Source organism: Corapipo altera, unplaced genomic scaffold (genome assembly GCF_003945725.1).
Source record: "Corapipo altera isolate COAL_440 unplaced genomic scaffold, ASM394572v1 1, whole genome shotgun sequence".
In the NCBI taxonomy this organism is placed as follows: domain Eukaryota; kingdom Metazoa; phylum Chordata; class Aves; order Passeriformes; family Pipridae; genus Corapipo; species Corapipo altera.
The window spans coordinates 30,953,461-30,967,500 of NW_020884873.1; the positions used below are offsets into that span (position 1 = coordinate 30,953,461).

General features: G+C 36.4%; 1 protein-coding gene across 2 annotated transcripts in view; it reads right to left on the reverse strand.

Annotated features, from left to right (window-relative positions):
* TRHDE (thyrotropin releasing hormone degrading enzyme) overlaps positions 1 to 14,040 on the reverse strand; it is a 205,178-nt gene that overhangs the window by 18,089 nt on the left and 173,049 nt on the right. For both annotated transcript variants that reach the window (XM_027661969.1, XM_027661961.1), the window contains 3 exons: positions 12,837 to 12,984; positions 10,531 to 10,628; positions 9,927 to 10,034 (listed from right to left, as the gene is read on the reverse strand). In XM_027661969.1, the coding sequence (XP_027517770.1) occupies positions 9,927 to 10,034; positions 10,531 to 10,628; positions 12,837 to 12,984 (354 nt within the window). The remainder of the gene's footprint in view (positions 1 to 9,926; positions 10,035 to 10,530; positions 10,629 to 12,836; positions 12,985 to 14,040) is intronic.

A 14,040-nucleotide genomic window follows, 5' to 3' on the forward strand; every position in this document is an offset into this window, starting at 1 on the left:
GAACATATACTAAATCAAAAGGACTAAGGGGTGCTATCCTGACTAGCGAACCAAACAACCCATTGCCCCAAATCTGTCTTGTCTTTTGATAGCTGAATATGAAGAACAACTGAACCCAGTCAAGCCTTATTTCAATGAAGAAAGAACTTAATATCTTGACACAAACGCTAAATCATCTTTTTAGAAGCACATATAGTTCTTTCTGAGATTTGATAGCAAAAATATTATCTTTGGTTTACTGCAAGAGATGCAATTCAGCCAACAGGTACTCTAAGGAACTATAAAGCACCTGGAAAAGATAATACTTTTTTGGTTAATTGTCCCATTAATTCAGGTAGGAACTCTAGGCTGGAAGGACTGTCACTCTATGTTTGCCAAGTACAGTCACAGCAGCAGAGGTACGTAGAAGTGGATGTCTAACTTCAGAATGGTCAGCATTCCTCATTTGTGAGGTTTATATTTTTCAAATTTACAGTAAAACATATAAATTCAAGGGCCATCACCAGCAATTTTAACAACAGTGTAGTCAGTAAGCACAGGATCATTTGCATCTCTGGAAAGGAAGGAGGACTTAGAACGAGTGATGGCACTGACCCCATGACCATAGTCTAGATGTCACCATGATCCTTGCTAAGAAAACTCTACTGCCACGAAATCGGTAATAGCGTACAGGCAGTGCTGCAGCAGATCTACTCAATATCATCCAATCAATTGCTCCAGGGAAGGTTTTAGGTCTCTATCTATAAGCTATGTCATTAGGGCGATGTAAAAAAAATCAGCCCCCTACAAACCAAGACATCAAAACAAATACTGATTTTAGAAGGCTTACCTTCAGAAACCACAAAATGTACAGTGACAAAACACGACAAACTACTCTGGTGAGAGGCTTGTAATCAGGACTGTAGACAGGGGATTCTTCTTGTGAAAATGAAAATTGTTTATGAAAATAAGAATATCCCCAAAGCAATTTCTCATTGCCCCAAAAGAGAGTCCTCTAATTCCATTTTCTCAATTTGTGGGGATTTTTGCTTTCCATCTCTTCCAGTCATTATAGGAGTGTATTTCATCATAATTTAAATATCTGAAATCTCCTTAGTCTACAGATTTTTTAGTATTATAACTTCATGTAAAATGTTGTTCTAAAATTGCAGTTCCCCTTGTTATATTAAACTTTGTCTGGGCCTTCAAGGCTGGTCTCTTTTTTAAAGAGCTAATATGATTGATGAATACTTCAGAAGAATAAAAATAAATGCCTGAGAGCATCACTTTAAATGGCTTTTATTTGAATACTGATCCAATTTATTTAACTTTATTTTTCTTGCTTAAGAGATATGATGGTGAGAATGAAATATGTAGTTAGCAGAGCTTGTTTAAAAATTAAACACTTTGGGAAAAAAGTTAAAAATTAAACAGTTAGAAAAAATTAATTAAAATCGTGCTGTGCCTTTACAGGCATTTTTTTTTCAGGATTGAATTATACAGCTCTACAATGAGCTAAGAATAATCTTCTAAGTTATAATTAATTGGTACATACTTGCTCCTATTTAAAGTATGTTCTGACAATTGAAGATACACTTATAAAATTGGACCATAATTGTTTATCTTCTGGGCAAATTGCGTTCTAATTTTTTAAAATGTAAATGCACACAGTTTAGACAGTTCTTTGATTAAGTAACAAATTTCAACATCATTTACGGTAGTATTTGACAAAGACAATTAATCAGAAACATTATTTTTGCAACAATTTAACATTTAACTTAAGCTTATTTTTCTTGATGACTATATTTATAGTCTTGTTTAATAGGTTACAAGGCTCAGATAAGAAATAAGAACAAAGTATTAGTACTTTGTTGGGAGATCTTTAATACCGATTCTATTATAAGGAAGAGCACCCCACAGTGCCCCACATCAGTCCCAAATCTTACACACTCATTCTCTATTACAAACTCCAGGAGTCATGCTGCTGGCACCACTGTGCAGAGAGATGGGATGATCCTCTGCCTCTAAAAAGAAAGGGCAGAATTTCCTCTTGAAAATTGAGGCACAGAGCTGTGATGGGCTTGACATTCAGGTGCCTGTCACACATTGAATTTGGGGGACATAACTGAGGATGAGGCTACTGAGGGTGTCTGGGGCAAAGCTATGCATGGTCCCTGTCATATGCTTCAAAGCTTCAGGTATCATATAGATCTGACAGAGGCAGGCAGAGAATACATCATCCCTCAAGTGATGGTTACTTCTATTGCTCCTTTCTGTTCCTATCACAGATACCCCAATAAGTGAACGTGCAACTAGCACACTCAAGCTCTCCAACGCTGATTTTAATGACTGAGTGATGAGTTAAGCACTTCTTTGTGAGACTAATCTCTGAGTAAATATGCCTTGCTTTATCCATTCTGGACAGTTTTTGCAATAAAAATACAGTCCCTTCTAATCAACTGATTTGCAAAGTTGTGGAGAGATCATTCTCAAATGATTGGAGACTAATCTATCTAAATTCCAAGGATTGCAAATTAATTACTGCTAATACATAATCACTACATACAGGCTCATTTTATTGTGATGACACGCGGAAGTCAGAAAGTAGAAACACTACCTGAACTAGCTGCCCCATAAAGCCCAGTTTTGCCTTTTGAGAGATGACGTCCTCTTCCTATTTAGACATATACCCCAAACGGTCTTTCAGAGCACTAAGTTCTTGATTAACTTGTTCACTCAACAGTGTTTTCTTCCTCCTCAAACAGTTTTATTGACTTAAGTGCAAGATTCTACTCAAACGTTGTAACAATCTATTAATTATTAAATCGCTTCAGCAACATTGGCTCACATTAGCTGGCAAAGCTCCAGTAACATTTCAAAATGCATGAATAGCTATGCCTGAATTTTTTTCAGTAATTAAAACTTCTAGGGGTTGAGAAGGCAGAAGAAGGGATTCATTTTATTGTTTTAAATTTATCAGGCAGTCATGTGTGAAAAAAATGAAAATAACTCTCATTTTTTCCTGTTTGCTGCTAATGATTTCCAAAAATAGCTGGTGGGCATCAAGCCCTTGAAAAAACCTAGTGCCTTCCAAAAAACTGACAAAAATAATTAACCTGTTGGTCATGTTCTCACAAATACTTAGGTAGGTGGTTAAACTTAAGTACATTTACAAATTGTTGCAAGACTGTAGCACTACTGTGTCCGTGAAGCACAGTAATAAAATTAGCTATCTCAAGTAATTAGAGAAATAAGGGAGGAGGAAAACACTCGTTTGGAAAAACACTTGATTTTCTATCACCTAAGCCAGACTTCATTGAAATTACATCAACTAATGACTAGTAATTTGTTATCTACTACTCCCTCAGATCTATGGAGAGTTTCATTTATAGACATGTTACAGTCTCCTATACACTTCTGCAATTGTTTTTCTAGTGGCATTGCCACTGAGTATTTAAAGGTGCCACCAAGTAAGCACACTGCCAATTCAGGCCAATGGATGGACATGAATCCATTATTCTGTAGTGGAAACACAAAACCTGAATGAAAAAGAAGGGAGGTTCAGGACTTGCAAATTAGGCTCATTTGTTATCTCTATCTTTCAAATTACATGATGAAAGACATCTTACTTCATTACTTACACCTTTCTTAAGATTGATGAAGAATTGATTAGTGTTCCTAACCATCACAGCAATGTACAAATCTTTGTCATGGCAAACAGAATTCACATTAATACCCTTTAAAATGACATAAAGATGTGTTCTGACTTTAAACCCACAGACCAAACAGGAAAATTCATGGTTTATTCTTTTTTCAGCGATCTCTGGCCCTACCTCAGCACCCCAAGACTTCTCAGAACAATCTGGATAATCAGAGACCAGTACAGACTTAAAATATCTGTATTTGCATTCAGGATTGTCCGTTTGTCTCTACTTCTCTTCATGCATGAAGACAGACAAATGCAAACTTCATTAACCCATGGGCTACAGAATCGATGCTGACTTTAGTCTTATTCAGTGCAGCAGCCTGCACTCCACTGTAAACTTCATTAAACCCGATCAGAGTGCTTGTGATGGAAGACTAATAGTAGAAATAGTAAAAACTGCATTAAAGCTAAAATCACTTCAAAGTCATACGAAGCCAAGATCAACCAAATGCATTTACTCTAAGTTTTCTAGGGGTACTGAGGTAATTAGTTAAGGTATTTTGTTTCCATTTAAAAGACAGCAACCAATAAATAGCAATGGTTAAATTTCTAAAGATGAAAATAAGAGCAAACTGAAGAGGCTATGACTAGCTGGGGCCTTCCCACAGGTCCAGTAACATCTTACATTGCCACATAACTGTGTCTGATATAATACTCCCATCTCACTGTTCCATGTTAGCAGAAGAATATCATTACCACAGCTCTACTAATAGAATCAGAATACAAGTACTCCTTTTTCTGCTGAAGGCAAAATCAACTGTCTCAGTTCGAAGTAGTTCTCTCACATACTCACATGTTTACATCATCCTGTTTAACTTTGCCTCAAGCAAGCGTACATCCACAGTCGACTTGGCCAGCTGAAACGTGTAAGTGGCAACCTGTAGCTGATGGATGGTAACAGTAGCTGGAAGATACTCATGCCTGCACCCACAGAGATGTTTGGAAAAACATGCTCATGTCTATGGATAGGTTATGCTTCGAGTCATCATAGTGTGCATTTGCATGTTACATGCTCTTATGTTATATTCTGCCAGGAGTTCACCGATTGCAGCTCTCCACACATTTTTTCTTTAACCTCAGAAATACACATTTACTCAGCCTAGCCAAGGCAGGAAGTCTGAAAGTGCTAATCCTCTTAGAAACATGTTTTTCTGTCAGAATAGATGCAGTGAAGGTTAAAGGGGTTAACAAGGCTGATTATTAAGCTCAGGCAGGCATTGAATGGTAATTCTGTTAATTTTTTAGGCTGAACCACAATGCTGTTATATCTAAGGAGTGTGAATAATGTATTTCTTCACACATGAAAGCTTCACAGGGATGAGCTTGCTTAAATGAAGATAGAAGCAAACATCTTAATTTTCAGCCAACAGTAGCTTCTCTTGTACAGCATTCTGTTGTTCGCTGAATACCAAACTACATTCTCAAACTACAAAGGAAATTTCAACATTGTCATACGTTTTCTACTCTGTTTGTATTTTCTGGACATCAACATGAAAGTTTCAAGGGTTTCCATTGCTCCATTACAGAAGCAGCATATATCCCAATTTAAGAGAGTGAAAATGTTTGCCTTAATTTTAACTAACAAGTCAGAAGTAAATACCAACTTTCAAGCAAAATGTGCCGGACCCATTAGACATTTGAAAAAAATAAAATTACTCAAATTAATTGATTAAATGAATCACTGTAAGACATACCTTGAGGTCTAATCTCAGATTTTCAGTGGAAAGAAATAATCGCTTCTTTTTTAACAATTACAAGGAATAAAATATATCAATTCTTAAACCAGTAAAACCAGATGTCTCTTTAGCCTCTTCTAGCTCTGATGCTATGTGTTTGGTTTCCTCCTTGTAGAGTCAAATTTCTGTTTCAGTTATGTTCCCTGTTTTTATGTTGTGTTTTGCCCTAAAAAAGTGATAGTGAGCAATACCACTTAAAGCCCTTTGCATACTAAGGACTTCTGCTATTTCAGGTGCTAAAGCCCCTCTCCCTCATACGAACACTCTCATCTTTAGACTGGAGAGCTGTATTCTTTCTCTTGCTAATGAAATAAATGCTGGAGGCAGAACTTCAACTAGAGGAGGAAAGTGTGTTGTAGCATCTTAAAACTGTCCCAAACACCTCACAGACAGGTCATCAGGCTTGCCTTCTGCATGTGGCAGATACAGGGCTAAGGTACTAAACTGAAGCACAGTAAACTGTTGGAATCTCAGTACTACTGTTTAAAGCAGGGTTGAAGAGCAGCTTCTCTACCAGCTGTGTTTGAAAATAAGTAGTCCTTTTCCTGCTTTAGTGACACTTTTGAAAGGCATCTTTTGGAAGGACCCCATACTCATAGAGAGATCGCCATTAATGTATTCATTTGATACAGGTATCATTCTACCTGCAGTGCTGGACCCTAAGAGGAACCTTTGTGCTTCACAATCTCGTACTGAGAGGCTCTTCAATGGTGGCTGCCACCAACTTCATTTTTAGAGGTCCCCAAATCCCCTTTTAGGAAGCATAACTCCAAGCATCTGACTCTGCCCTGTGAGCCAGGCATCAAAAAATGAAGCACTGCAACACCTAAATCACTTTAGAAATTCAAATCTTCAGAACCTCTGACTTTCATGCATAGAGGCTAATGTTGCAGATCACATGCAAGTTTTTTTTTCAGTAATTCCATTAGAAAATCTGCAGTGCCATAGCTGGAAATCTAATGGCTTTTTCAAATAGTGCTGGAAACACAAAGAGGACCTCTCACTTTGTGTTATGAATTACCATTATTTTACTTGGTGAACAGTGGAAAATTATTTGCACAGTAAAGAACATATTATGAAATATAAACAGTGTTTGATTATTGTGATTATTTCACTTCTTTACAGTGAAGAGTAGATGGTAATTAATTTCTGGACCTACAGCAACTAAAAACCACAGCAACTGTAGGTATATGCTGGTAAAATAGTTAGATGCTACTGTATTTACTACCTGACACTTTATTCATCATTAAATGCTACAAGTAAAACAGAAAAAACATTTCAAAAGAACTTCTAAAAAGTCATTGATTAAATATGTGGCCAAAAAGAGTTATGAACTTTAGCATTTCTTCAGTACTATTAATTGTGTTATAAGTATAACTGTGTTATATTTATTTGAACTAACTGCAGTAACTGCCAGGGAATCAAAAACCTTTTTTACATGATTTACCGCCTGTGCATTTATGCAGTATTTAATACCACATTTTAATTTAATATTACCCTAATTTTCTATTGATTAAAATCTAGGAACACAAGCCTAATTCCATAGTCTCTACTGCTTTGAAGAATTTGTGTTCCTTCCAACATGCACTGCTTGTGAATTAGCACATTGTATGAAACATCTGATCTTCCGGAATAAGGTTTCTGGGAAGGGATGGGTGGAAAAGTTGCAAATTAGCCTTTATTTTTATTCTCATAGTCAAACTCAAATTATATCTGTATATTGAAATATCTCTGATCTCTTTGGAACACCTTTTTTTGTGCTCTGGCTATGCAAGACCAGAGTTTCTGCAATACATCAGTCAATCACTTGATTCTGTTTCAGAAAAGAGAAGGGCAAAAACAAGAACTTACAGAGTCATTGCTGATGTGGAGGGGAACAGGTAAAGTTACATACAGTTTCTGTACTTGTCACCAACTTTTCTCACCAGTTGTCAGAGAAAGATGAGCAGCATGAATTTCCCCTTCCTTGTGAGGAAACAAGTTCTGAGGGATTCCTACAGGTTCTGAGGTGGTTGTTTGCAGCAAATTCACAAACAGCTGTTAAGGGCATCAAACTGAGCAAAACACTTGATCAATGAGAAAGATTACAAAATGGCACCTGTTGGATGTGTTTTCTGCATGTATCTTGTACTTATCTGTTTGCCCTTTGCACTTGAGATAGTTTTTGTCTCTGAAATGCCGTAAGAGGCAGAAGCATGACTCAGACACCATGCTAATTAAATTCCAATTGTAGAATCACCATCATTTTCTTGGTAGAAAAGTAGGGAAAACAGCCATTGCTTTACTTTCAGGTTTCAGCCTAAATTGGTTTAAACTGAGCAAAGGCGCTATGAGGTACCTCTAATTCAGCAGGGATCTGAATGTTCCTGAGAGAAAATTGACATACCCCTACAAATGTTGTTACTGTGAAACACAAGCTGATTTTATGTCTCCTGAGCTGCTACTAGTAGTCTTTGTAATGTTATTTCAATGTAAGCAGAAAGGAAAAGAGTCTTGTTCATATATTAGTAACATTCAGGATGCAAGAATGCTCAGAGACTAGCAACTGGTAAATTCTGGAGTGGGGGACTGAACAAATCCTGCAATCTTAAAAAAAAAATAAGATCACATCTCTTCTTTGTAAGTTGTGCCCCCATTTATCAGCTCACTGTCAACCTCTATTGTGTAATTACACTACTTGTTGCAGCTATTTTTCAAAACTCTGCAGTTCTTTTAGAGAAACACATTGTTTTAACTTAGTAGCTATTCTCCTTCTCTGCACTGCTGTGATGCTTTTATCATAATACTCATCATATGCTGGCAACCACAATCTTCTGCTACCAAGAATGGCCCCATTGAAGGGCTAAGATGAATCTTCAGATGGCTCCTTAAATTTATTCCTTTCCTGTCTTGCTGTTGCTAGTAAAGCCATAAGCTTGTGTTTTGTTGTTCGTTTTTTTTTCTGATGCCTCCTTTCTCAATCCTACTGGAAATGATGAAGACCAGGGTAGGTAGCTTTGCAGGGTGACAGCTTTTTAACACTGAATAATCGATTGATGTGCATGCTAATAGGTAATGCTAGGTTTGATTAACTAATTTTGCAAATGAATACCTAAGTAAATTGCTTTTGCAGACTGTTCCCAATGATTCTTTCTCTTTAATCGCCTCTTTGAATAGCTTCATACTGATTGTTGCTGCTGCTGCTAAGGATTCATATAAAACCCTTGGGTATATATTTCTTAGTAAATATATCTGGTATCACCACACACAAGAAAATCCTTCCCCTCACACACATCTTACTTAAAGGTACATAGTCATAGATTCAAGCTCACTCTTTTCCCAGAAGTTTCAAAGCCTTATAGGAATGCAATTTCCCTTCATGCTCAATTCATGGCTGGTTTTAAAAGTCACTCAGATACTTATGTAACTGGGTATGCCTCTGAAGGATTTTTAAAGATTACAAAGACAGACAGAGATATTTTAATTGCAAACAAACACCTGATTAGCCCAAGATGTCTTAAAAAAATCCTGCATGCTTATACGGCTATAGAGAGCTGATCCTTTTGCAGAGCTAATACAAGACTGGGACTAAAAATGAGAGACCTTTTTTTTTATCTTTCTTTTCTTATTTGAAAGTAAAATATTCTCCTTTAAACCAAAGTATCATGCAATTTAAAAATGGATACAGTGCAAATACTTCCACACCCACATTCCACATAATCAGAAAATTCATTATTCTTTCTCAAGAAGTTGTGGTCTTAACCTATACTTTGCACTTATCTCATTGTCCATAGATCACTACATACTTAAATATTTGTATTTTCAGTAATTTAGTATTTCTTAGATGCTTGCCTTTACAAGATAAACTTCATACACTATCCATGGCCCATGTTGTCTTGCCTCAGCTGAATAAACCTGTGTCTGGACAGTCTTACATACTACAGTGCTGCTAACGCTCAAGGTATCACCTATCATATTATCCGCTCTCTGAAACCTTACACGAGCTTCTCCATGTATTCCTGAATCACATTAATTTCCAAGTCTTCATCCTTAAATACTGCATAACATTTCTTTCATACACATTGTTACATCTCCTTCCTTCCTTCTCAGTCCTTCTGCCTCTAACCTCTCTCACTTCTTTAATAACTTAGCACCTTCTCTTCTCTTGCCCTGATATAGGTTTCATGTTTGTCTACTAATGCGCTGTCACTCATCTTTCTCTCTTTAAATCCCTCCTTAAAACCCATCTTCTGACCTTCTAGCGTAGAATTATCTGACAATAATTTATCAGGAGTGAGTAGAGGCTACGTGGGTGTCCCCTCCACCCACTCGTACATGCGAAGTCAAACAATTCGTTCTGAAACCCCACAGACATTTTTAAATGACAGCCAGTAACCTCTGCTTCCTCCCATATCATTCTGCAAAACAGGGCACTGCAGACAGGGACAGGCAGGAGAGGAAGAGTATGCCAGCTGCATTGCCTCTCAGTAGGAGAAATGTAAGATACACATTTCAGTTCCACTTACCGGTTCCTGTTGCTAGAAATCCAATCCGAGATTAATGTTGCAGCCTGCTGGTGACAGTGTTTGTTACCAAAGCTGCAGGCCAACATGATGACTTCCCGACGCAACTCTCTGTCCAAATTAAAGAAAGCAATAAAGTTGCATTAATGAATGTGTTTGAATGTTTACAAAAAGCTATTTCTTATAACAGTGACAGCAACCGGCAGTCGGGCAACATATCAAAGACAATCTGCTTTACAAATCTCAGTTTCAACTTTATGCCTTCAGCTGCTGCAACAATTAAAGAAAGGTTGTGGACCAAAACCAGCCCCCATTTACACTTAGGCACTTTTCCTAACCTCCATGGTCACTTCAGTTCAAGTTCTTAAATATCCAGTGCAGTCAGATATTAAGCTAGGGTTTAGGAAACCGTGTTCTCCCAACTTAGGAAAGAAGAATTCATCTCACAGCATCTTTCTGCTCTCCTTCTAACCCAGAAAGGAAAAACAGAAGGGTAACAGAGCTAGGGGATTATGACATGCTGAAGATGACACTAAACTTTAGGAGAGTGCATTATTTCAACTATATTCCACAAATAAACAATTAAAAAAAAGGAATATAACAGTACTCATGTTGGTAGGATGCTTGAACAAGTGATTTGTTTAAATTGTTCATTGGCCATCCAAGCTTCAGATACATTGATGCAACTTGTCTTAAAATATACTCCTGAGGGGAAAAAGAAAAATATATTTAATGTTAACCATCATGTTTTTTTTTACTTGAAACTGAGATACTACTGATTATTGAGGTTTAACCCTTTCACCCTCAAAAAATAATGTCCAACTCCAAAGATTTTGATTTGCTTTTAGCAAAGCAACTTGTCCACTTATAATCCCCCTTCACTGCCAGAGTAAGAATCAATCTGTAGAACAGCTATTTGATTAGATGCCTAGTATAAGACAATTTATTGCTAAAAAATCCATCAATTTCAAAAGTTTATTACATGCTATTTTGCAGTCACAATATACAGCTGAAAAATTGCAAGAGTGTCAATAGCTTAATTTTTACTCTATGGCCAATCTGGACTACCTCTTGAATGTTCACTTTTAAAAGAACATTGTTTTAATAGCCATAGCAAAAACATTATCTGGGTACAGTCAATTGCCTTTGGAATACATAACAATGTGGCTGCAAATAAGCTTTGTACACTTAATGACACTATGCTGTAAGTTTAGGTTCCCAGTGTGCTTAAAGAACAAAATAAGTCCAAGATCTATTTTAGTGAATTCTACTTTTTATACAAGAGACATACTTATGTATTCTGACCAGTTTTAAAGAAAACCACTGTCATTGTATTCAGCGTAATCTTTTGCCAGTGGAATTCAACAATTTGAAAAAGAGAACTGAGATATACAGAACAGCATATGAGAGCATCTATTTTATCATTGCAGATGCATAGGCATGTATAGATGACAACACATAAGAAAATTCATAGTGCAGCTTTTTCTAGCAGATACGTTATTATGTGACTAAAAAGACTTTTCACTTTTCCTGCTATCACCTCTGCTTTCAAAACTCCTATCTGTAGTGATAAAACATAACCTAGCTGTGAATTTTACTGGTTTTATTTATTAAAATTGTGTTTCCTGTTTCCTTTACACAACCAAGTTTAAAAGTGAAACAGGCTCCTAAGAATTTTTCTGTGCAGTTAACAACAGACTAAATACACATATCATTTCAACATCATTTTACATCATGGTTCTGGTTTGCATGTAGACCTACACTGTAGGTTCATAAAATTTTCCATGTATCCTTATTAATCTGTAGTATATGTTCTACAAAAATAATTTTCCATGTCATCGGGTGCATATGTGTATATGTGTGTGTGTGTACTTGATGATCCTTGTGGGTCCCTTCCAACTCAACATATTCTGTGATTCTTTGATATATATGTATGTACTTCTACATACATACATAAATCCAGCTACTTCTAACTTCCTGCTCTCTGAGCATGGTGTGTATGGTCACACACACACACAAACAAATATATATTTAACAAGAAGCATCCTTAAGCATTTCAGGCTTTAAAAAGTTCCTCCATTTGAAGTCTTTACAACATTACATAAAGTTACCATATGTTGACCATTGAAAATATGTAGACTACATAAAATTCACAGTGAAAAAATATCCCAAGACTTCATAATAGTTACTGGCTGCAGTCAAATCTCATGTACTTCATAAACGATGCTTCAGTGTAGCTATGATTTTTTTTACTATTTCAGATAACATGTTAAAATATTTGTCATGTCTATCTTAATTATCTACTGTGAACTGTTACTGATGTCCCTTCGGATGCAATTATGAATGCGCTTTGACTCAATGGTGATCTAATTCTTGTTAATTAAGGGAACTGCATTCAATTCACTATGGATTTTTGGATGAAATAATGCCTACAAATCTTTGCTTCAGTTGCATGTGTTCTGTTCAGTTGTGTCTGCATTTGGCGTTGCTGAGCCTGTCCATCAACCTAAATATCACCATGGGACTCCTCAAAAAAGAAAATCTGGGAATAGAATACTTTGGCTTTTTTAAGTGAAATACTTTGTCAAAACATTTTAGAAGAGGGATAATTACCTTTCCCTCTACTAATCATACGTGCCTCAAACAACAGTCATCACTGTTCAAATGCAAATGCACCAAAGCTTGATAATTGCTATGTTTAAACAAAGAATAATTAGGAAGAAAGTTAATATCCCTAGGTCATTTACAGTATCTGAATGGGGAACAGTTCAAGTCTTGGCAATAAAAGGAGAGAGTAAGAGGAGAAAAGAAGAAAAGTAAAAAAAGGAAGGAAGAACAGACTGACAAAAAGAGGGAGGGGAAGAAAGAAAGGAATAACTAGAGGGAGAAAGAGAGGAACACTGTATATCTTACATTGAAGATGTTGTAGTTTTCTGTGCGGTCCAGCAATTTATCTAGAGGATAAAGAGCTCGACTGGCAGCGTGCCAAGGTAGAAAATCTTTTTCCTCTGAAAGGTATCTGATAATCTCCAAAGGAATATTCTGAGGCAAATAACCAGCTCTGCACAATAAAAGAAGTTACTATTAAATTGGTTTTCAGAAGATACACAATGAGGCAAAAATTACTTATTTTTTTCCCAAATGAAATTAAAATGCATAAAAACATGATAAATTCATCACACTTCAATGATATAAAAGTCAACCTTATAAAAATCAGCAACTTGCAGTCTCTCCCAACACATGCAAGCATATTGAATTGATGAAGCAAGGCATGAACACACATGAAAGAAAACTAGACAAGCTATCCCTACCTTGTAGGGAATACTTGTGGCTATAAGAGACATGAACAAAAAGTAACTAACTTCAAGAAAAAAAAAACAAACAAATCAAAACAAACAGAAGGTGTTGCTTTTCTGATTTGTAAGATAGAAAGTTGTCTGCATAAAATCAACAACCCAAGGCATTTTGCTTCAGAGAACATTTTTACTGGCTGTGGACAATTGGAAAGAACTAGTGGTGAAGAAGCAGCTTTAGTTTTAGTTATTCTCCTGACTCATTTCTTTCTCCTTTAGAGCTGCCTTGTCTTCTACCACCTTCAGTCACTTTGGAATGATTTATCCAGTGGGATCAATGTGGTTAAGGATGTTTCAGCACTTTCCACAATTTGTGGAAAAAACTATGTTTTTTCCAGATGTTTATAAACCAACTAGCTAGAATTCTGCCCCATTATTTTAGTCACAAAAGACCTCTCCCTGAAGGGGAAAGAGTTTAGGAGGGAGTCAGGAAGGTTTAATTAATAGCATTGCAAGTAAAATGCAGTACAGACACAAGCATTTGAAAGCTACTTTTAAAAACCAAGTACAACCCTGTAGGTGTGAACTTTCCAGAAACACATGGTCTACTCTTCGCCTGATGCATGTGTTTAAATCCAAAAGGAGTCATCTATCTGCCTAGAGAGGAGATAATGATTCTGTTTTCATTAAACACTTAAAATCAGCAAGGTGGATTCCAGAAACTTCAATATAACATAGGCTAAACTATTATATAGTTTCATAGACTAGTTTTTCTCCTTGGTTGTAAATATTCCTTTAATTTCCATCAATGTCTGGGGAAGAAA